Below are 25038 nucleotides of genomic sequence, written 5' to 3'. Positions count from 1 at the left end.
ATATGGACCAGTCCTTATTTACAGTATATCAGCACCACAGCAGGCAAGCAGGCTGCACTTTACCTTGATCAGAACAGAACACAGCAGGCAGGGCTCTGAGAGGGCCCTGGAGGAAGTCTAATCCTATTGCTGAGAGAAAAAAAACACCATCCTCGGAGCCAAATGTCTCTCCAGAAATACTATGACTGACCATCCAGGCAGCAGCCCCCAGCTCACTCCATTAGCTACCACAATTACTGCAGCCCTGGCTGGGCATCCCAGCTTATTAAATTGAAACGGATGGTGCATGAGTGGTGGTTGCAGGGCAAGATAGGTAACGTTGGAGGTACATAGAGAGATGAGACCCCTTCAGATCAGTTACTATTACCGTTTAATATTTTGAGATGAAAAAAGTATACCTGGAGTAGTTTATGTGTAGTTAGTTTAGTACTAACTCAAATGTAGCGGTGTAACGATAATGTACAGACATGATTGTGGGGACATTGGTCAACAATTGGTCAACAAATGCTGATATTGTCAAATATGTTTCAATAATCAGCATATATGTTTCTTATCCGAAAAAGATAACTGTTCTGTAGCTATTGACCCAGGGAACGTGGAGAGCTATGCCGCTATTCAACCCCTTGGTGTGGCTGCGGGAGTGGCTGCGACAGAGCAGAGGCTCCCCCAGACTGGTGCTGGTGGTCGTGTGTGTTGCCCTGCTACTGGATAACATGCTGCTTACTGTTGTCGGTGAGTCCAGACAACCCCTCACACACACACATACACACACACACACACTTTCAAATGTGCACATAGGCGTGTACCTTAGATAGGGTAGTGACATCTGCATTGAAAAAGGGACGTCACACATTTTGATATTATCTGTAGGGCCAGTAGTGCAGCTAGCGTGACCGTGGCATTTGCCTTTACCTGGCCTGACTTCTAGAGCACACAGAGAATAACTTGGCGCGACAGAGAGCAGCGCGACCACATTACCCCTCATGGAGTAGATCCACTGTGCACACAAGGGCCTCCCCGATGCTGAGACAAAAGGGTTCACCTCTCTTCCTCCGCCAGCCTTTTAAAGTGCACAGTCTCCTCCAAACCCAAGTGTGTCGTTTCTCCTGTCTCGCAGTGCCCATCATCCCAACCTTTTTATATGCCCTGGACCACCCGACACAGGACCCCTTCATCCAGCCAAGCACACAGAGGCCCTCTGAAGAGGGCTCCATATTGGCCTCGGTCCACTCCTTCTACGACAACACTTCCTACAGCCTCAGGGGCTCTGAGAGCAACCTGTCTGAGGCCCTCCTCTTCAACATCTCCATAAACTCCAGCCAGGCGAAAGGCAGCACATGCCAGGAGGACAGTGCCTTCTTGGACAAGGAGAATGTTCGTGTGGGACTCCTCTTTGCCTCCAAGGCTCTGGTGCAACTTCTGATCAACCCCTTCGTGGGTCCCCTGACCAACAGGTACATGTTCCGGCTTCACAGCAAGTGTTTTGTGTGTGTGACAAAATCACAGCTAGCTAGGACGGTGTTTAACTTCTCATTTATTGAAAATGAAGAAATACAATACACCCTGGTTCTAATCATATCCTTCTTTTTTACCCCAAGGGTTGGATATCACATACCAATGTTTGCTGGTTTCATCATCATGTTCGTTTCAACAATAAGTAAGCGTGGCTGACACTGACACACACTTTCTAACTTTTGATACACAGCTTCTAACTATATCATATATTTTTTTGCCTTCTTTTTTTTTACTCTCCAAAAACAAACTTATACGAACGTATTACTTATTTATGAACAACAACATACAGACACACAAAAACAATGACTACATCTCCTCTGCCCAGACCTGCATGCATCACACCCCCATCCCTACTGTCTGCATTATTGTTTGCCATTTGGCCTTAAATTGTACCAATTTGTTTTTCTCGGTCGCCCATGCTATTTGAATATTTCAATAATAAATCATTAGATTGTTGCCATTGTGATGGCGGATTGATTGACTTCCAAGTTTTTTGTTATACGTTTTTTCAAGATGAGTGATATGAGGAGAATCGTCCTAGCTTTTAACTTTTTACACACAGTTGATAATGAAATATATTTGAGGTAGTGATCGCTAATATACATACCATGACTGTTTTACAACTCCAATGTGTCATCTTTAAATTTTATTTTATCTTACCACAGGGTAGTCATAGTAATGGTGTTTGTGTCTGGTGGTTGTCAGTGTTTGCCTTCTCAGGTACATACGCCTTGTTGTTTTTTGCTCGCTCTCTTCAGGGAATTGGTTCCTCTTTCTCCTCCGTGGCAGGTACTGTGTGTGTGTGTGTTGTGTTTTGTGTTTCACAATAATATCCTAATTCCCCAGTGTTGCAATAGAATATGAACCATTTTGTCCTAGCATCTTAATGTCCGAGTGAAAAGCACGTCTTCTCCTGTAGGACTGGGAATGTTGGCCAGTGTGTACACAAATGATGAGGAGAGAGGCGTAGCCATGGGGATCGCTCTGGGTGGACTGGCCATGGGGGTTCTCAGTGAGTTACTCCCCTTTTCTAAGATCCTGGTGGTCCTGTGTGGCTCAGCTGGTAAAGCATGGCACTTGTACGTTTTGGGGTCAATTCCCACTGTGGCCACCCACACGAAAATGTATGCACACATTACTACTGTAAGTTGCTTTGGATAAAAGCATCTGTTAAATAGCAAATGGTTATGGTGAAACGTATCTTACACTACAACATGCCAAACTTGAAATCTTCAAGTGGAATATATGTGTAATCAGTTACTTTTTCTTGAAAATGTATTTGACAGTTGGAGCCCCATTTGGCAGTGTGATGTATGAATTTGTGGGGAAGACTGCTCCTTTCTTAATCTTGGCTTTTCTGGCAGTATTTGATGGAGGTAATCAAATCAAACTATTTCTTATAATATTATACCAAGAACTGATTTAATCTCAGTGCTATGACTGCATTGACTGTTTTCAATGCTGTTTATCTGTTAAACTCTACATTACAGTGACCTTGTTACAGTGTAATTATTCCTGTAATTACAGTGTAACAAGTATTGTAATTACTCATTGCAGTGTAATAATGAGTAATTACAATTCTTGTTGCACTTGTACAGTACAGTCTGTAATTACAATGTACTTAGGGTTACTTAGGCTGAGGGTCGCGACTATGGTTAGGGTTATGGTTAGGTTCAGTGTAATATGAGGAATTAATATACTTGTTGTTACACTGTAATTACATGAGTAGTTACACAGTAATAAGGGCACTGTAACGTAAAGTGTTACAGTGTTACAGTAATGCTTTTTACCAGATTATCTATTGTGGCTAACCAATCAGAATGAATGGTTTAGACAGGCAAGCTGTTTGTATTGTTTGGAGCGGACAAGATATATTCTAGGAATGTTCCTCAATGCCAACTGACTGACTCTCTAAACACAGTGTTACAGCTTTGTATACTTCAGCCATCAAAGATTTCACCAGGGGTGAGTATACTTTTACCATCTCTTTCAAGATAAAAAAAAAAATTACACTCTCAAAATGAACATAACTGAGTTGCTAAAATCCCAATCACTGCAAATAGTGGGGTTATATCTCAATTCATCTTTCCTTGATTCCTCGAATGCTATGTCCCACCTCCTTCACAAAATGCATTAGAGAAGAAGGCCTGAGGCGAGGGACCTTGGACCTTCTCTTCCAATAATGTAGAGTAGGAGGCAAGGACAAATTCAGATTGAGCCAGAGTGTGTACGAATCAATGTAGTTCAAGATGCAGAAGCCATCATTGCATTAAGTTACACATGCTGTCTTATTTTAGAATGTTGACATTTCACAACCTCCTCACGTTAGAAAAAACTGAAGTTTGCTCTGTCTTTCTGTCTCTTCTGGCTTAACATTTCACATTAACTTACAGAGTGTGGAGGGCACTCCTTTGCTGACCCTACTGAAGGACCCCTACATTCTCATAAGTGCAGGTGAGACTGGGCCTTGACTGTTAGAATAACAAACCAGAGAGGAAGGCTAAACACAGAGGATGTGTCTCTAATGGCACCCTATTACCTATTAGTGCACTACTTTTGACCAGGGCCCAATGGGTGAAGTAGTGCACTAAATAGGGATTACGGTGCCATTTGGGATGCAACCATAGTCCTAAAACAGAAGTGAGCTGACCTTGGTGCTTTGGTTTCAGGCTCTCTGTGCTTCGCCAACATGGGAGTTGCCATTCTGGAGCCCACGCTTCCCATCTGGATGATGCAGACTATGTGCTCTCCCAAATGGCAGCTTGGTACGTTCCTGCGTTATGTTTCTTTCTTTCCAATAAATCGTATGGATTGCAATAGTCTTTCCTTTGTCTGACAGTGTTTTGCGTTTGATTTATAGGTATGGCTTTCCTACCAGCAAGCATTTCTTATCTTATCGGCACCAATTTATTTGGTTTGTTGGCCAACAAAATGGGAAGGTAGGTTTTTGTTGATCCTCTCCCGTTTGCCTCTATTTGTTCCTACCTATCAATGATCAATATGTAAAAACATTTCACCATCTCTTTAATGCTAGTCACTCAGTAAAGGACATCTCATGTAAGCCTATGGGGGTTGTGTGAATCGGTGTGTTAGTGTCTATGTATATACTGTGTGTGTGTGTGTATGTGTAAGATGATGATTCGCAGTAAGGAGATGGTATTTTTCTCTCAGGTGGCTGTGCTCTATGATTGGGATGTTTATTGTTGGCGTCAGTCTCCTTTGCGTGAGTATTAATTCCTATGCAGTTTTCTGGCTCTGCAAGATCATAAGGTAGTTCAATGAATAACCATCATATTTCTTGTCCTATAGGTTCCTTTTGCAAAGAACATCTATGGTCTTATTGGTCCAAATGCAGGCCTGGGGTTTGCTATTGGTGGGTGCCAATGTGTTATATAGAAACACATATGAATGATGGTCTGAATCACCATGACAACTATGAACTGTCTGCTGTGTGTGTGTTAGGAATGGTGGACTCCTCTATGATGGCCATAATGGGATACCTGGTGGATATTCGCCATGCCTCGGTCTACGGCAGTGTTTACGCCATAGCTGATGTCGCATTGTGTATGGGTTTTGCCATTGGTGAGTGATCATTCCTTTGTCGTCTGCTTCTACACAAATACAGCAAATACAGTAAATCACTTGAATTGTATGACCCAGATACTCCCAGCCAGGTGGTCTCAGCGATTCAACTTTGTCTAGCTTGTCTGACCCAGCAGCACCCTCTGTCTCCCGTGTTGTTGTGATTCAGGTCCTTCGATAGGGGGCGCCTTGGTCAGGGCCATTGGATTCCCTTACCTCATGGTATTCATTGGCATCATCAATATCTTCTACGCTCCCCTGTGCTTCTTCCTGCGTAACCCTGCCATCAGGGAGGAGAAGATGGTGAGTGGTATTTCCTATTTGCTATCCCCTGGCTCCAGTCATAATCCAGACCCACCAGAATGTCTGGCCCAACGCGTTCTAACACATCCTGGGAGGTGAGGTTTGCAATCCAATGTGTTTGTATCAGTGCCAGGTAACAGAGAATCAGCCCTCACATATAGTGGGAAGGTGTATTAGCCAAAGGTATAATTGTAGAAAACATAGTGCCTCTTATTGATGTGGGTTTTTACCGAATAATTATGACCATGGTTTCAAAGATGATGGTCATGCACTTCAAAGATACAGTCATAACAGAAAATATAAGGAATAAATTATTTAAAAATAATAATAATAATAATAATATTATGAAATCCAATTAATTATTTAATAATAAGAGTATAAGAGTCAAATATGAAAACAAAGATGATTTCCTACTATTGTAAAATAATTGTATCCCCCGAAATCAGGTAATTTCTTACGGCCCATGATAATGTTTTACAAATGTCTTGTGTGTCTTGTAGACCATCATAGACCAGGAGTGCCCTCTGCACAGGAAGAGCTACAACACACAGAAGGAGTGTCGAGAGTTCCCTTTGAGTGACGAGAGCGAGGAGGAAACAGAGGAGTAACATGCTCTTTGACAACACGACACACACATTTATTTTATTTATTTTGACAGTGAAAGAGCAGAGGCATTGTGATGTCTCTAAATTGTTGATATTGCCTTTGAATTGACATGAAGTCTAGAAAAGGCATTTGGTGTCACACTTATCTGTATTCAACGTTTCCTAATGACCTCAGTACTTAGTTTATTACTTGAAATAACAAACAATGGCCCCTGTGTTTTTAATATGGCATGTATAGTGACAGTAGTGTTTGCATTTTATTTATTGAATCCAAGTTGTCTGATGTGTGTGTGTGTGTGTGTGTGTGTGTGTGTGTGTGTGTGTGTGTGTGTGTGTGTGTGTGTGTGTGTGTGTGTGTGTGTGTGTGTGTGTGTGTGTGTGTGTGTGTGTGTGTGTGTGTGCGCGCGCATGAACTTGGTTACTTTCAGTTACTCTCTGTCAGATTTCTGTGAATCATTTCGCTTAATGTACTAAGAGGTAAAAGTAACACTTGTGCAGGCTCAAAAAACATTAAAACCTACTATAAGCTTGAAAATGATGTCTTTACATACATTTGGCATTTGATTGTGGCTACGTTTATGTTCATTTGTTGAGCCTACCGTATGAATCAGTGGCTTTCAATGTTTGAAATATGAACGTCAAGATATGTTCAATGTGCTTCCGGATAACTAATTAGTCTAGATCTATAACATTGTTTATTCCTAGGCCTATTCCTAATTGCTTAATATAACCTATCCACGATCATGAAAGCGGATTATTTCATTCACATGTCTCGACTAGAGGACAATGCTTGTTCAGAGCTCATAATAGCTCAGAGCTTTTAGTTCAAATGCTGTAACATGTAATATCCTCTCTTCTAGTTTGTCTCCCTGTATCAGCCAATCAGCTGTTGTCTGGTATAGGGCAAGAGCTATCTCGCCTCACCTTTAATTTCCTCTTTGGCTGTAGCAAGGCTCTGTCTGTGTCCCAAATGGCACGCTATTCCCTACGTAGTGCGCTACTTTTGACGAGGACTCATAGGGCTCTAGTCTAAAGTAGTGCACTATATAGGGAATAGCCTAGGGTGCCATTTGTGACACAACCTCTGTGTAGGGTTGGTTTGCTTCTAACCAAGGAGAGGAAATGATTAACAGAAAGAGGCAAAGATGAGATTAAGAGAGCAAGATCGGCATCATTGTGGCTCAAATGCCTCAAATCTTCTTGACCCACATAAATAACATATTGCCACTACAAGCGTATGTGATACAAAGCAAATTGTCAAAGCCAAAGTATATATTTGATTGCACGTTATAAATGCTCAATGAAGTCTTAATAAATGTATCTGGAAAACAAAATGAAAAGTAAACTACAATGAATCAAGTTTGGATAAAGGTAAGATTCACCAGAATAATCAAATGAAAGGCTATTTCAAAATGGTGGCAGTTATAATTGAGACACCACATTTTATGATGTTTATCTAAACAGTATATTATTTTTCACATTATTTCCTCACTCGATCAATATATGCATGTTTTCATATTGTGCTTTCCAATCAATGATGGTCTCTTCCCCTCCTCTGAGGCTGTAAGCTTGGCCAACAGGCAACGCCTAGGCTGTTTACTCGGAAATGACGGAATAGGAAAGAAAGCATGTATTTAATTAAACATGCCATACCTGTTTGGCTTTCCAGATAAATATGTGTGATAATTAAATAGAACTGCGTCATTCATAGACTGGTACAAGGATGGAGTTATCACATGTGCAAGTAACCTATCCTGGACATCGTCACAACCCAAATGAGTCAAATCTGTCATTGTCTTTACTGGTGGTCAAACCAATAGAACACGAAGAAAAAAAGGCATTGGGATATGAAGATTTCCATTTAATTTAACCAGTTGATGCTATGAAAGTCATTATCAAATGGATTGACACATTTTGGAATTATAACCAAACTTAAAAAGGGGAAGGGGGACACCTAGTCAGTTATACAACTGAATGCATTCAACTGAAATGTGTCTTCTGCATTTAACCCAACCCCTCTGAATCAGAGATGTGTGGGGGGCTGCCTTAATCGACATCCACGTCATCATCGCCCGGGAAACAGTGGGTTAACTGCCTTGCTCAGAACTGCCTTGCCCATCCAGTAACCTTTCGGTAACTGGCCCAACGCTCCTGCCTGCCAGGCTACCAGCCACCCTACTTAATCATGCATTGCCTGACGACATTACTTCTCTTAGATTATTTGACAAAGTGATTTTACTGTTTGAGTGTAGAATTAAATATAGCTTTGCCTTAAAGGGACTATCTGTAATTTCAACTGCCTGACCCTGAAATTGTGGTTGGTAAGCTCAAATCAAATGTTATTTGTCACATGCGCCGAATACAACAGGTGTAGACCTTACCATGAAATGCTTACTTACAAGCCCTTAACCAACAATGCAGTTTTAAGAAAATTAAGAGTTAAGAAAATATTAATAAATAAACTAAAGTAAAAAAATGTAAGAGCAACAATAAAATAACAATAACGAGGCTATATACAGGGGGTACCGATACCGAGTCAATGTGCGGGGGTACAGGTTAGTCGAGGTAATTGAGGTAAAATGTACATGTAGGTAGAGTTAACTTTTGCAAGGCACTGTAGGTAGGGGTAAAGTGATTATGCATAGACAATAAACAGCGAGTAGCAGCAGCATAAAAAAAGGGGGGATCAATGCAAATAGTCCGGGTAGCCATTTGATTATCTGTTCAGCAGTCTTATGGCTTGGGGGTAGAAGCTGTTAAGAAGCCTTTTGGACCTAGACTTGGCGCTTCGGTACCGCTTGCCGTGCGGTAGCAGAGAGATCAGTCTATGACTAGGGTGGCTGGAGTCTTTGGCAATTATTAGGGCCTTCCTCTGACACCGCCTGGTATAGAGGTCCTGGATCTCAGGAAGCTTGGCCCCAGGGATGTACTGTGGCGTACGCACTATTCAAGGGTGGCTACAGAGGCTACGGAGACAGAGGCTATGGATGCAGTTGATTGACATGATAGTTTTGAAAGTTTTGAAGTGCATTCGGAAAGTTTTCAGACCCCTTGACTTTTTCCACATTTTGTTACGTTACAGCCTTACTCTAAAATGGATTAACTACATTTTTTTCCTCATCAATCTTCACACAATACCCCATAATGACAAAGTGAAATCAGGTTTTTAGAAATGTTTGCAAATGATTTAAATACAAAAAACAGAAATACCTTATTTACATAAGTATTCAGACCCTTTGCTATGAGACTCGAAATTGAGCTCAGGTGCATCCTGTTTCCATTGATCATCCTTGAGATGTTTCTACAACTTGATTGGAGTCCACCTGTGGTAAATTCAATTGATTGGACATGATTTGGAAAGGCACACATCAGTCTATATCAAGGTCCCACAGTTGACAGTGCATGTCAGAGCAAAAACCAAGCCATGAGGTCGAAGGAATTGTCCGTAGAGCTCCGAGACAGGATTGTGTCGAGGCACAGATCTGAGGAAGGGTACCAAAATATCACCTTCTGAAGGCGTTGATGTTGAAACATGTATACAGTGCTGATTTACCACAAGATGAGGTAAAGTTGATTAAGGCCACCGCACGTGTATATCAGGTGGCCATGGAGGAAGAAGGAGATGGGTGCAAAGTGAAGATGATATGGCGTTGGAACTTTTGTAACCTGTGGCCTAACGGGGGAAGACTGGGTGAAAGCATGGGGAGGTTTTTTAGGGCCTTCATTTTTGTGGACCCCAGCAGAACAGTATCCCGAAGGTATAGAGTCAGGCTAAAGAGAGAGTGGCCGTCATGTTATCAAACCTCGTATTTTGTTGCATATGTAATTATGCATTGCTTAACGCATTATTAATACGTGTTATGTTGTGTGTTTTCTTTTTCTTTTCAAGTCATGTGCTATCACTCTCTTAGGAACCCGAAGGAGGAAAATGAGAAAGTCAAAAGCTCCAGCTGAAATGTCATTATCAGTTGTGCAATAGGAGGGGGATTAAGAGTGTGTTCATTTATAAGTAATTTCCAAGTTTATATAATGTTGAACAGTATGGAGTTACTATTCAAAAAGGAGAGACTGTTGGATTCTAGCTTGAAATATACTTATTAATGTTACCATACTAGAACTTATTGATTACGTTACATGTATGCCTTCAGAAAGTATTCAGACCCCTTGACTTTTTCCACATTTTGTTACGTTACAGCCTTAATCTAAAATATATATATATATATTGATCAGCAATCTACACACAATACCCCATAATGACAAAGCAAAAACAGGTTTACATTTTCTTTTGCAAATGTATTCAAAATAAAAAACAGAAATACCTAATTTACATAAGTATTCAGACCCTTTGCTATGAGACTCGAAATTGAGCTCAGGTGCATCCTGTTTCCATTGATCATCCTTGAGATGTTTCTACAACTTGATTGGAGTCCACCTGTGGTGAATTCAATTGATTGGACATGATTTGGAAAGGCACACATCAGTCTATATAAAGGTCCCACAGTTGACAGTGCATGTCAGAGCAAAAACCAAGCCATGAGGTCGAAGGAATTGTCCGTAGAGCTCCGAGACAGGATTGTGTCGAGGCACAGATCTGAGGAAGGGTACCAAAAAATGTCTGTAGCATTAAAGGTCCCCAAGAACACAATGGCCTCCATCATTCTTAAATGGAAGAAGTTTGGAACCACCAAGACTCTTCCTAGAGCTGGCCGCCCGGCCAAACTGAACAATCGGGGGAGAAGGGCCTTGTTAAGGGAGGTGACCAAGAACGAAATGGACACTCTGGCAGAACTCCAGAGTTCCTCTGTGGAGATGGCAGAACCTTCCAGAAGGACAACCATCTCTGAAGCACTCCACCAATCAGGCCTTTATGGTAGAGTGGCCAGATGGAAGGCACTCCTCAGTAAAAGGCACATGACAGCCCACTTGGAGTTTGCCAAAAGTTACCTAAAGACTCTCAGACCATGAGAAACAAGATTCTCTGGTCTGATGAAACCAAGATTGAACTCTTTGGCCTGAATGCCAAGCGTCACGTCTAGAGCAAAGCTGGAACTATCCCTACGATGAAGCATGGTGGTAGCAGCATCATGCTGTGGGGATGTTTTTCAGTGGCAGGGACTGGGAGACTAGTTAGGATCAAGGGAAAGATGACCGGAGCAAAGTACAGAGAGATCCTTGATGAAAACCTGCTCCAGAGCGCTCAGAACCTCAGACTGGGGCGAAGGTTCACCTTCCAACAGGACAACGACCGTAAGCACACAGACAAGATAACGCAGGAGTGGCTTCGGGATAAGTCTCTGAATGTTCTTGAGTGGCCCAGCCAGAGCCTGGACTTGAACCTGATCGAACATGTCTGGAGAGACCTGAAAATAGCTATGCAGCGATGCTCCCCATCCAACCTGACAGAGTTTGAGAGGATCTGCAGAGAAGAATGGGAGAAACTCCCCAAATACAGGTGTGCCAAGCTTGCAGCGTTATACCCAAGAAGACTCGAGACTGTAATTGCTGCCAAAGGTGCTTCAACAAAGTACTGAGTAAAGGGTCTGAATACTTATGTAAATGTCATATCCGTTTTTTTATTTTTATAAATTTGCAAAAATGTATAAAAACCTGTTTTTGCTTTGTCATTATGGGGTATTGTGTGTAGATTGATGAGCGGATTTTATTTAAAAAAAATCAATTTTAGAATAAGGCTGTAACGTAACAAAATATGGAAAAAGTCAAGGGGTCTGAATACTTTCCGAATGCACAAAGACCTCTATTTTCATGTCATCTGACCAAAGCACCGGTTCCAATCCAAGTGCCAATCCCGTTTAGCAAACTCCAGGCATTTACATTTATTGGATGACATGAAAATAGAGCTCTTTGTCCACACACACCAGTGGTGTGTTTAGCAGCAAAATGAGAACGTGTGATCAGAAAATAACCCCATACCTACTGTAAAATATGGTGGTGGACCTTTGATGTTATGGGGCTATTTTGCTTCCACTGGTCCTGGGGCCCTTGTTAAGATCAATGGCATCATGAACTTTACCCAGTACCAGGTTATTTTAGCCAAAAACTTGGTTGCCTCTGTCAGGAGGCTGAAACATGGCCACAAGTGGATCTTCCAGCAAGACAGTAAATGTTTAATTGGCCACAAAATCAACATTTTGCAATGGCTTCTCAGTCTCAGGACTTGAAACCCATTGAAAACCTGTGGTTTTAATTGAAGAGGGCAGTCCATAAGCGCAGGGAAATTATATTGAGGATCTGGAAGGATTCTGTTTGAAGGAATGGTCTGCGATCCCTCCAAATGTGTTCTCCAGCTCATAAAACATTTTAGAAAAAGGCTCAGCGCCGTTATCCTCGCAAGGTGAGGTATTGAAAGGTATTGAAAACAGGGGTGTCAATAAATTTGACCCCTACCTTTTTGAGAAAATAAGTATTACTTGTTTAACTAAATATATTTCTATGTGCAATTGTACTAGTATAAAATTATATAATTTCCCTTTTTTTCTGTGCATACATTATAGCTCAGTATTCAAATTATTTATTTATACAGTCATTTTTGCGCATCATTATCAAGGGTGTCAATAATTTCGGACACCACTGTATAGCCTCATTGTCCCCTACAATTTGCATAGGTAAGGTATGACGTGATGCTCAGTACATACTGTACATCAGAAGGTTTGCTATGTGATTAAGGTGATGGAGCTCGCTTTGTGGTGTTTTCCCCATCCCTTTGAAACTATGCCCAAAAACGTACAATATATTTATCTTTGTATAGGTGTAGTAGATCAGTGGTTCCCGAAATTGGGCAGTGCATCATCAGTTCCTCTTGTCATGTTATTCATTGCATACCTTAGAGAGCTATTTATAATTCATCAGAAATGTCCAGCTCAACTAGCCCATTTTTTATTTAGGTTTTTTAGCCCATAGATTTTGTTGTAATTGTTTGTCACCAAAGTCCCAAAAGTACCAGCCTTTGGAACTTTGGTTTTCCTAGATATGGCTACTATATTATGATCAGTACATTTGATGGATTTGGATGCTGCTTTAGAGCAGATTTCTACAGCATTAGTAAAGATGAGATCAATACAGTGGCTGATTTCATTCCTGTGCTGTTTGTAAATAACCTGGTAGGTTGACTGATAACCTGAACCAGGTTGCAGGCACTGGTTACAGTTTGAAGCTTTTTCTTGAGTGGGCAGCTTGAAAGCCAGTCAATATTTAGGTCACCCAGAAAACATACCTCTGTTGATATCACATACATTATCAAGTATTTCACACATATTATCCAAATACTTACTGTTAGCACTTGGTGGTCTAAAGCATCTTCCCACAACAACGGGCTTTAGGTGAGGCAGGTGAACCTGTAGCCATTTTACTTCAACAGCATTTGCCATGAGATCATCTCTAAGCTTTACAGGAATATGACTCTGAACATAAATGGCAACACATCCATCATTGGCATTCCTGTCTCTTCTGAAGATGTTGAAACAATGTATTGCTAACACTATATCATCAAAGGTATTATCTAAGTGAGTTTCAGAGATAGTCAGTATATGAATGTTATCTGTTACTAGCAAGTTATCGATTTAATGAACCCTGTTTTTTTAGGCTACATATGTTAATATGGGCTATTTTTGCACTTTCTGGGATTATTGTTTGTTTTTATTGCTTTATTGGGCTTATCAGAGATAAACATGACATTGATATTTATGTTTGAGCTGATAGTGCAGGGTGAGCTGCACACAGTGGACTTCCTACTAGGGCAAACAGCCTCAGTGCTAAAAGTATAACTCAGGGTCACAGGCGCATGATTACTGTATACAACAGCTGTAGGATTGTTTGCAATTACTTTTCCTAAATGGGTGTGCATTTATTGTGACAAAATTCCAATTGAAATGCAAAAAAATATATTGCATTATCATTTTCATAATTTAGTATGCATAATGTCTGACAATTTGAAAAAGAAACAGCAAAGTGTGTTTGACATTTCATTTCCATGGTACTATCCAGTACAACAGTGACACATTTAAAAATCTAATGTAAATGCTTAAATGACAAATAAAGTATCATGTTTGCCATTTCATTTCCTTGTTGTGATAGCATGAATTGTGACAAAAAGAAAAATAATTCTCAATTGGCAACTGACAATGCTTTTCCATACTCTGTGTGGTTTAAGACTGTCAAAATTCAAATGATCAATCAAATTCGATAAATCAATCGCAATGCTTCATTTTGCTATTTCGTTTCCTCATTTGCGTTATCGTTTTCGACCTATGTTGATTGTCAATCAAACACTGTGGGCGGGGTTTCGGTAGCTGAGGCGGAAGAGAGGTTGCATGTGCCAAAGATTATGGATATACTGACAAGATAGATGTCTCTTCCAATGGGAGTCGTTGTCCACAAAGCGGCACGGCGGGCTGTCTAGCGCCTGCCTATCCTTTCTTTGGATTGGTGGATAGGATACATCTCAATATTGTAATACTTTTTTTAAATATTCGATGACAGTTGTTGACGTCAACCGCCTGTATGAATATGCATAGCCATCTCGCATAGCCATCTCGAGACAACTCCGATATAGCCAGTGTTTTTTCTCAAAGTTGCCGGGATGTCACATGTCCTACTTATATCAGTAATCTCTTATATCTCACAACAACTTAAGCATGATGAAACTTTTATTAGATCAAATAAACCTCATGTAGCAAATAAGCCATTCATTTTTTGTTGACCAAATTTGACACTCTCATTGACCTCTTACAAAAACTCCTCGCTTGGTGAGCGAATCAATGGAAAAACCTGCCACCTGCTGGAGGGAGGCAGATTGACCGTAGGACCGTGAGATGGTGGAAGCAGAAGTGTCGTTTGATGCTGAAAGGGCGTCGAGTACAGTTAGCGAGGAAGATCAGTGGACAACAGTGAAGTCCAAGAATGGAACAAAAAGGGCTCAAATTGTTGCGGAAAATTAGTCTGATGAATCATTCCTTGTTGGAGTAAGTTGTTTATTTGGGAAACCCTTTTGATGTCACGAGGATGGTAGCTGTGGGGCGGCAGGTAGCTTAGTGGGTAAGAGCGTTGTGCCAGTAACCGAAAGGTCGCTGGTTCTAATCCCCGAGCCAACTAGGTGAAAAATCTGTCAAAGTGCCCTTGAGCAAGGCACTTAACCCTAATTGCTCCTGTAAGTCGCTCTGGATAAGAGCGTCTGCTAAATGACTAAAATGTAAAAGAAGGCATTGGGAAAAGTGGATGCAGTCAAAGTAACCAGGAGTGGTATGGTGTTGATATCGTGTGTATCTAAAGAACAAAAGGAGCGAGAATATCGACGCATGAAGTGAACAGCTTTGATTTTTGGAGCAGGACACCGGTAAAAGGTGTTATTTCTGGCGTCCTGTTGGACATTGATAATAAATATCTTAGGCTAAACATTCCAGGCATAGTTAATGCACGTCGCTTGACCCATATGGGGAATGGGGAAAAGGAGCAAAGTTGATCTGTATTATTGATGTTTGATAAGTAATTACCACCCAATGTAAAGTTGGGATACATATAAGATACACCGTAAGAGCGTTCGTGGAAAACCTGATGCAATGCAAGAAGTGCAAAAAGTTTGGCCATGTGTCAAGTGTTTGCAGACAGAAGGAATATGTCATTGAAGAGTCTGTGAATGCAAAATGTTGCAACTGTGGTGGGGATAATATTTCCGAATTCCCTGAGTGCCCTGTTAGGGTGAAAGAGGTTGAGGTGTCAAGGATCAGGGCTGTACAGCAAATCTCCTATGTGGAGGCGGTGAAGAGCGTTGAAGGGGCAGATATGGCGGTGGATGCACCACAACCATTTGCAAATGTTATACTTTAACCAAGCGATCTGGATACACTTATTGTGAAAAAGGTGGATTTTGTAGCATTTATAGCCACAGTTATTAATTGTACTGCTCAAGTGTCCAAGAAGTCCAAGAAGCTGGACATCATTATATCTGCAGCCGAGAAGTTTTTGGGCCTCTAAGACTTAACGGCAGAAGCACTACAAGGACTACTGTCCCCAGGAAATGTTCCGCCATCACAGAATCCTTCTGAGCCTGTGTAGGGACCTGATTAAAACAAAAAAGCAGGCTGATTTAGTTTAATTAACATTTTGTTACTGATAGTTTGTATATTTATTTTTATTTTTTGGTAGGCTGGACAATAGAACGAGTCAAAATTCACCCAAGGCTGAAAAACAGCAATAGAACATTGGCTAAGCTGGAACACTAGCGCGAGTCCATAGCAAATTAATTGAATCGAACGCTTGCAGAGCCTATTTTGACTGGAATTATGCTTAGAATTCCATTTAGCCTAAATGGCACACTTTTAAAAAAAAATCACTTTTCATATTACCACTACAATCTGTTCTTAGGATGAAACTGGAAGAAAAAAAATTGTGTAGAATGTAAACATCTGCACCTCAATGGTATCAACTGTGTCTGCGTAATGAGGAAGTAGGGAAAAAATGAAAACTTCAGACTATTTCTGGTCTAGTGATCGATGACAACCGAACTCGCTGCCCAGACTTACATAATTACAAAGAGGAGATTCATCTCCCAAATATCACTATTTCTAAAACAAGCCATAGAATGTTGGTTGCAATTTCAATTTAATCCTCCAGAAACGACAGAACAGATAATGCAACAAATATTGTGGTTAAACTGAAATATACTAATTGATTAAAAAATGTTATTTTTTGAAAAAATGTCTTAAAAAGGTATAATCTTCGTAAATAATATCATAGGTAGGACTGGTGGAGTTATGTCGCACATGCAGCTACCCAAAATTACAACCAAATAATTGCAGCATTACCGCAAAAATGGAAGAGGAAAGTGGAAGGGGGAAAAAGTAAGGAAGTTGTCTGTCGGCCCTGCATTAAAGAACATAATTGGTTAAAGAAAATTGTGATAAATAAAAAAGTATACCAGTTTAATTTAAGGACCAAAGGATTGACAGCCATCCCATTTGATTGCAAAATAGTTGGGAAGAGATTTTTTGACGTACCGATTTCATGGCATAGTGTTTATGAACTGATACGCAAAACGACACCGTAAGAATTCCGGCTCTCACAGACCTGTTAGTTTTTCTTTAAGAAGCCCTCCTGTTCTCTACTCATTACCTTTATTAACTGCACCTGTTTGAACTCATTACCTGTATAAAAGACACCTGTCCACACACTCAATCAAACAGACTCCAACCTCTCCAAAATGGCCAAGACCAGAGAGCTGTGTAAGGACATCGGGGATACAATTGTAGACCTGCACAAGGCTGGGATGGGCTACAGGACAATAGGCAAGCAGCTTGGTGAGAAGGCAACAACTGTTGGCGCAATTATTAGAAAATGGAAGAAGTTCAAGATGGGGGCTCCATGCAAGGTCTCACCTCATGGGGCATCAATGATCATGAGGAAGGTGAGGGATCAGCCCAGAACTACACGGCAGGACCTGGTCAATGACCTGAAGAGAGCTGGGACCACAATCTCAAAGAAAACCATTAGTAACACACTACGCCGTCATGGATTAAAATCCTGTAGCGCACGCAAGGTTCCATTGCTCAAGCCAGCGCATGTCCAGGCCTGTCTGAAGTTTGCCAATGACCATCTGGATGATCCAGAGGAGGAATGGGAGAAGGTCATGTGGTCTGATGAGACAAAAATATAGCTTTTTGGTCTAAACTCCACTCGCCGTGTTTGGAGGAAGAAGAAGGATGAGTACAACCCCAAGAACACCATCCCAACCGTGAAGCATGGAGGTGGAAACATCATTCTTTGGGTATACTTTTCTGCAAAGGGGACAGGACGACTGCACCGTATTGAGGGGAGGATGGATGGGGCCATGTATTGTGAGATCTTGGCCAACAACCTCCTTCCCTCAGTAAGAGCATTGAAGATGGGTCGTGGCTGGGTCTTCCAGCATGACAACGACCTGAAACACACAGCCAGGGCAACTAAGGAGTGGCTCCGTAAGAAGCATCTCAAGGTCCTGGAGTGGCCTAGTCAGTCTCCAGACCTGAACCCAATAGAAAATCTTTGGAGGGAGCTGATAGTCCGTATTGCCCAGCGACAGCCCCGAAACCTGAAGGATCTGGAGAAGGTCTGTATGGAGGAGTGGGCCAAAATCCCTGCTGCAGTGTGTGCAAACCTGGTCAAGACCTACAGAAAATGTATGATCTCTGTAATTGCAAACGAAGGTTTCTGTACCAAATATTAAGTTCTGCTTTTCTGATGTATCAAATACTTATGTCATGCAATAAAATGCAAATCAATTACTTAAAAATCATACAATGTGATTTTCTGGATTCCATCTCTCACAGTTGAAGTGTACCTATGATAAAAATTACAGACCTCTACATGCTTTGTAAGTAGGAAAACCTGCAAAATCGGCAGTGTATCAAATACTTGTTCTCCCCACTGTATATGTATGTATGTATTTATTTGTGTATATATATTTATGCGAGAGAAAAAAACCTATGGGGGATTGGAAGTGATGCAGACAATTACATTGATGGAAGTTACAATCTATCTGCAATATTAAAGCTGATCTACCCCCAAGAAAAAAAAGGGGGAAAATTAGGAGATTCTCCTGATTAAAATTGTGTCCGACTTGAAAAAATCCAAATATACACACTGAGAGATATTTGGCCAAATAGACCGACATGCTTCTCCATAGGAAAACAATGAGCGGAGTTCAGGGTTCCAATAGCAAAAGGTATTTTGGGGCTAGCATTTGATGACAACCGAGCTCGCTGCCCAGACTTACATAATTACAAAGAGGAGATTCTCTTGATTAAAATGGTGCCCGACTTGAAAAAAATCTAAATATACACATTGCGAGATATTTTGCGAAATAGACAGACATAGCTATATTTCCCCTATAGAAAACAATGGGACGACCTCAGAGTTCCATGAGTAATTTTTTGTTGTTGTTGACGTTTTAACTACCAGCGTGGGCAGGTCTCATTGCCAACAATAGCGAAGCAGGCATTGTGAAGTAGAACAATGAATGGGTTGGGAATAAAACATTCGGAAGGCGAGTTGGTGCCACGGTGCTCAATAGAACTAATAGGAGCTGGCAGGGTGAAAAAAGCCCTAAAATAAGGCCTGTTTTGTCGTGATTACTTCAAAACTACGACAAGCAGCTGGGACATATGGTAAAAATTTGAAACTGGGCTCCACGGCGGATGCAATTAACTAGTTTTTATCCTAAAAAAACGTTGTTAAAAATGTAATGTGTCCAGACTATTTTTGGATCGTTATTAACAACCTCTACAGTAGGTGGCGGAATGCACATATAATTGTTGCAAAAGCCATTATAACAAAAGAAGAAGAAGAAGGACAGATTTTCAGCGGAGTTGGCATTTCGCTTCCTCTTTATATCGATGTGGCGTGTGTTTACAACAGCCAGTGTCAAACACCACAGAAGAAGAACAGCCAGTGTGGGCGAGGAGTTCACGGGAGGGGACTATAAAGCTCAGTGGAGGGGACACTGGGAGCTACGAGTAGCTATAATGCACGGCCCCATGTTGCAAGGATCTGTACACAATTCCTGGAAACTGAAAATGTCTGTTTTTCCGTGGCCTGCATACTCGTCAGCCATGTCACCCATTGAGCATGTTTGGGATGCTCTGGATCGACATGTATGACAGCGTGTTGCAGTTCCTGCCAATATCCAGCAACTTCGCACAGCCATTGAAGAGTGGGATATCATTCCAAAGGCCACAATCAACAGCCTGATCAACTCTATGCAAAGGAGATGTCGCGCTGCATGAGGCAAATGCCCTCAAAATTGTCAAAGACTCCAGCCACCCTAGTCATAGACTGTTCTCTCTGCTACCGCACGGCAAGCGGTACCGGAGTGCCAAGTCTATGTCCAAAATAATTCTCAACAGCTTCTACCCCCAAGCCATAAGACTCCTGAACAGCTAATCATGGCTACCCGGACTATTTGCACTGCCCCCCCACCCCCACTCCCCACCCCATCTTTTTACGCTGCTGCTACTCTGTTAATTATTTATGCATAGTCACTTTAACTCTACCCACATGTACATATTACTTCAACTACCTCAACTAGCCGGTGCCCCCGCACATTGACTCTGCACCGGTACCCCCCTGTATATATAGCCTCCCTACTGTTATTTTATTTTACTTTTGCTCTTTTTTTCTCAACACTTTTTTGTTGTTGTTTTATTTGACTTTTTTATTAAAAATAAACGCACTGTTGGTTAAGGGCTGTAAGTAAGCATTTCACTGTAATGTCTGCACCTGTTGTATTTGGCGCATGTGGCCAATAAAATGTGATTTGATTTGATTTGAAATGGTCACACGCTGACTGGTTTTCTGATCCACGCACCTACCTTTTTTTTTTTAAGGTATCGGTGACCAACCGACGCATCTCTGTATTCTCAGTCATCTGTAGCTCAGTAAAATCTTTTGAAATTGTTGTGTTTATACTTTTGTTCAGTGTATTTTAGCTCAGTTACCCCAGACCTGACAGTGTGCCTTTCAACTAATCTATTTTGTGTTCAAACCCTCAGGAAACTATGATGTGATTGCTGTAAACGGGCACCCTCAGCAGCTCTTCCAGCAGATGCTGCTGACCAAGCTGCCCACCATCAGACAAGTAAGGATGCTCTCCCATAGGAAGCAAGGGCTGAAGGGGCACCAATGGTCTGCACTTTGATACTTCCCTTCATGGACTAAATAGCAATGGATTTGTACAATTGGTTAGTCTAGCTCAGTGTTCCTATTTCTTGCCTAATGGGCAACAGTGTGAACATTGTCATCCCTACCTGTGCTATAACACCTCATTGAACTACTCAATAAGACAACACTTGGGTAAATTGATTGAATGATTTATGACAACATGCATTAAACCAGAACATAGTTATTGTGAACAATAAATAACAGTAGGATATGTGAATTTAATTGTGACTAGTGCACTTATCATCAGTTATACATTGATAATCTGTGTTTTAGGTTTCCATCCATGCTAACATTTAAGGCATCATTTGTGCTCTTTTTTTCACAGGCGGTTCTGGCTGATGACCTGTCTCCATAGCTGATAGAAACCGGGACGGCATATCATCCCCAATGATACAACTAATATTTTCTAACTGTAATGATGAAGAAGAGGAGGGCAGATTTATCCATTGCTTTAAGTCTTCAGTCAAAATTACATTTACATTTTACATTTACATCATTTAGCAGACGCTCTTATCCAGAGCGACTTACAAATTGGTGCATTCACCTTATAGCCAGTGGGATAACCACTTTACAATGTATTTTTTATTTTTATTTTATTTTTTTATTTTTTTGGGGGGGGGGGGGGGGGGGGGGGTAAGGGGGGATAGAAGGATTACTTTATCCTATCCCAGGTATTCCTTAAAGAGGTGGGGTTTCAAGTGTCTCCGGAAGGTGGTGAGTGACTCCGCTGTCCTGGCGTTGTGAGGGAGCTTGTTCCACCATTGGGGTGCCAGAGCAGCGAATAATTTTGACTGGCAGGGAGCCCAGCCAACAGCGAGTTGCAGTAATCCAGACGGGAGATGACAAGTGCCTGGATTAGGACCTGTGCCGCTTCCTGTGTAAGGCAGGGTCGTACTCTCCGAATGTTGTAGAGCATGAACCTACAGGATCGTGTCACCGCCTTGATGTTAGCGGAGAACGACAGGGTGTTGTCCAGGGTCACGCCAAGGCTCTTCGCTCTCTGGGAGGAGGACACAACGGAGTTGTCAACCGTGATGGTGAGATCATGGAAAGGGCAGTCCTTCCCCGGGAGGAAGAGCAGCTCCGTCTTGCCAAGGTTCAGCTTGAGGTGGTGATCCGTCATCCACAATGATATGTCTGCCAGACATGCAGAGATGCGATTCGCCACCTGGTTATCAGAAGGGGGAAAGGAGAAGATTAGTTGTGTGTCGTCTGCGTAGCAATGATAGGAGAGGCCATGTGAGGATATGACAGAGCCAAGTGACTTGGTGTATAGCGAGAATAGGAGAGGGCCTAGACCTGAGCCCTGGGGGACACCAGTGGTGAGAGCACCTGGTGCGGAGACAGCTTCTCGCCACGCCACTTGGTAGGAGCAACCGGTCAGGTAGGACGCAATCCAAGAGTGAGCCGCGCCGGAGATGCCCAGCTCGGAGAGGGTGGAGAGGAGGATCTGATGGTTCAGAGTATCAAAGGCAGCAGACAGGTCTAGAAGGACAAGAGCAGAGGAGAGAGAGTTAGCTTTAGCAGTGCGGAGAGCCTCCGTGACACAGAGAAGAGCAGTCTCAGTTGAATGACCAGTCTTGAAACCTGACTGGTTTGGATCAAGAAGGTCATTCTGAGAGAGATAGCAAGAGAGTTGGCTAAAGACGGCACGCTTAAGAGTTTTGGAGAGAAAAGAAAGAAGGGATACTGGTCTGTAGTTGTTGACATCAGAGGGATCGAGTGTTGGTTTTTTGAGAAGGGGTGCAACTCGCTCTCTTGAAGACGGAAGGGACATAGCCAGCGGTCAAGGATGAGTTGATGAGCGAGGTGAGGTAAGGGAGAAGGTCACCGGAGATGGTCTGGAGAAGAGAGGAGGGGATAGGGTCAAGCGGGCAGGTTGTTCGGCGGCCGGCCGTCACAAGTCGCAAGATTTTATCTGGAGAGAGAGGGGAGAAAGAAGTCAAAGCATAGGGTAGGGCAGTGTGAGCAGGACCAGCAGTGTCATTTGACTTAACAAACGAGGATCGATGTCGTCAACCTTCTTTTCAAAATGGTTGATGAAGTCATCCACAGAGAGGGAGGAGGGGGGAGGGGGAGGAGGATTCAGCAGGGAGGAGAAGGTGGCAAAGAGCTTCTTAGGGTTAGAGGCAGATGCTTGGAATTTAGAGTGGTAGAAAGTGGCTTTAGCAGCAGAAACAGATGAAGAAAATGTAGAGAGGAGGGAGTGAAAAGATGCCAGGTCCGCAGGGAGTCTAGTTTTCCTCCATTTCCGCTCGGCTGCCCGGAGCCCTGTTTTGTGAGCTCGCAATGAGTCATCAAGCCACGGAGCTGGAGGGGAGGACCGAGCCGGCCGGGAGGATAGGGGACATAGAGAGTCAAAGGATGCAGAAAGGGAGGAGAGGAGGGTTGAGGAGGCAGAATCAGGAGATTGGAGGGAGAAGGATTGAGCAGAGGGAAGAGATGATAGGATGGAAGAGGAGAGAGTAGCGGGAGAGAGAGAGCGAAGGTTGCGATGGCGCATTACCATCTGAGTAGGGGCAGAGTGAGTAGTGTTGGAGGAGAGCGAGAGAGAAAAGGATACAAAGTAGTGGTCAGAGACATGGAGTGGAGTTGCAGTGAGATTAGTAGAAGAACAGCATCTAGTAAAGATGAGGTCAAGCGTATTGCCTGCCTTGTGAGTAGGGGGGGACGGTGAGAGGGTGAGGTCAAAAGAGGAGAGGAGTGGAAAGAAGGAGGCAGAGAGAAATTAGTCAAAGGTAGACGTAGGGAGGTTGAAGTCACCCAGAACTGTGTGGGGTGAGCCATCCTTAGGAAAGGAACTTATCAAGGCGTCAAGCTCATTGATGAACTCTCCAAGGGAACCTGGAGGGCGATAAATGACAAGGATGTTAAGCTTGAATGGGCTAGTGACTGTGACAGCATGGAATTCAAATGAGGAGATAGACAGATGGGTCAGGGGAAAAAGAGAGAATGTCCACTTGGGAGAGATGAGGATTCCTGTGCCACCACCCCGCTGACCAGATGCTCTCGGGGTATGCGAGAACACATGGTCAGACGAGGAGAGAGTAGTAGGAGTAGCAGTGTTTTCAGTGGTAATCCATGTTTCCGTCAGCGCCAAGAAGTCGAGGGATTGGAGGGTAGCATAGGCTGAGATGAACTCTGCCTTGTTGGCAGCAGAACGGCAGTTCCAGAGGCTGCCCGAGACCTGGAACTCCACGTGGGTGGTGCGTGCAGGGACCACCAGGTTAGAGAGGCAGCAGCCACGCGGTGTGAGGCGTTTGTATAGCCTGTGCGGAGAGGAGAGAACAGGGATAGACAGAGGCATAGTTGACATTACAGTGCCACTTTGTTACCACTAGTCATATATTCAATAAGCTGTTCTGCTAAATGAACAATATAGAAATATTCTTGCTCTATAATGAGGTTCTGCCAATCATACCAAGGAAACCTACAGTAGTTGAACACCGTGTAGATAGTAACCTTTTCGTTGAACATCAGTGATTCTAAGAACAAGAATAACCTGTAGGACAATGTCTCTATCACAGGTCACCAAAGGTACAGTAAGGTATGTCCTTAATAAAATAATTTGTGTGATGGTTAATTGTGCATGCCTCATTTTCCAGTCGACATGGAACAACTTAATATGCAAAATAGTTATACCTGTGGCTTGCAAAACCGACTCAGTGCCCTTGTTACTGTCCTCCCTGAGATTTGAAGGTTGGACAGTTCGATCCCTGGCCGAGTCATACCAAAGACTGTAAAAATGGGACCTGATGTGTCTGCTTGGCACTCAAGATAGAGATAGATTGGGGGTACGGCCCTGCGATAGACTAGCGTCCTGTCCAGGGGATGTAGTTGTACACCAAGCTGCCTCACACTACAGAAACAGGAGATGGACTCCTGCTCCTATGAGCTGTTGTGGCTCGCACAAGCCAAGGCTCGTGCAAAGCTACGCTCTTTCTTACTTTGGCTTGCAGCTTTAACAATATTGAGTCAATGAACAGCTTTAATGCTCAATAAAATATGGTGTCACAGTTCTGAAGGGGCTGAGCAGGCAGTTGGGCTTCCTATCTCTTGTGGGGATACCATATGACAACCAGCAGTTTTTGTAAATACTGTCCCACCAAGGACTAACTCAGACTAATGGCCAAAGGAGTCCTTCTTGCTCTCACACACCGTCACTGTGTCAATATATATTTCTGTTAGACCAGAATGATTTTAGTAGGTTATGTCTCATCTACTCGTCTCTTAAAATGTGTTGACTTGCCTCTCACCACAGCTAGCTAGCTAACATGTCAAACCTTTGTAGAAAAGTATTTTCTTACAAAAATAAATGTTGTAGCCT

The 25038-nt window shown here is 42.5% G+C and overlaps 1 protein-coding gene across 1 annotated transcript; it reads left to right on the top strand.

Annotated features, from left to right (window-relative positions):
• Window positions 1-605: 605 nt before the first annotated feature.
• Window positions 606-6008, top strand: slc18a1 (solute carrier family 18 member A1; the record flags this gene model as incomplete). Its single annotated transcript, XM_084176795.1, has 15 exons — window positions 606-732; window positions 1118-1454; window positions 1599-1657; window positions 2221-2304; window positions 2435-2527; window positions 2802-2891; window positions 3437-3480; window positions 3909-3969; window positions 4185-4280; window positions 4376-4454; window positions 4687-4738; window positions 4825-4888; window positions 4978-5097; window positions 5267-5400; window positions 5901-6008. 15 exons carry the CDS (start codon window positions 606-608, stop codon window positions 6006-6008), a joined length of 1548 nt encoding a protein of 515 aa, XP_084032921.1.
• Between the last annotated feature and the right edge of the window lie 19030 nt (window positions 6009-25038).

This window comes from Coregonus lavaretus (assembly GCF_964263955.1).
Source record: "Coregonus lavaretus genome assembly, chromosome: 14".
Taxonomy (NCBI): Eukaryota; Metazoa; Chordata; class Actinopteri; order Salmoniformes; family Salmonidae; genus Coregonus; species Coregonus lavaretus.
The sequence above is the reverse complement of the archived record's forward strand: the minus strand, read 5'-3'. Positions and strand labels throughout refer to the sequence as shown.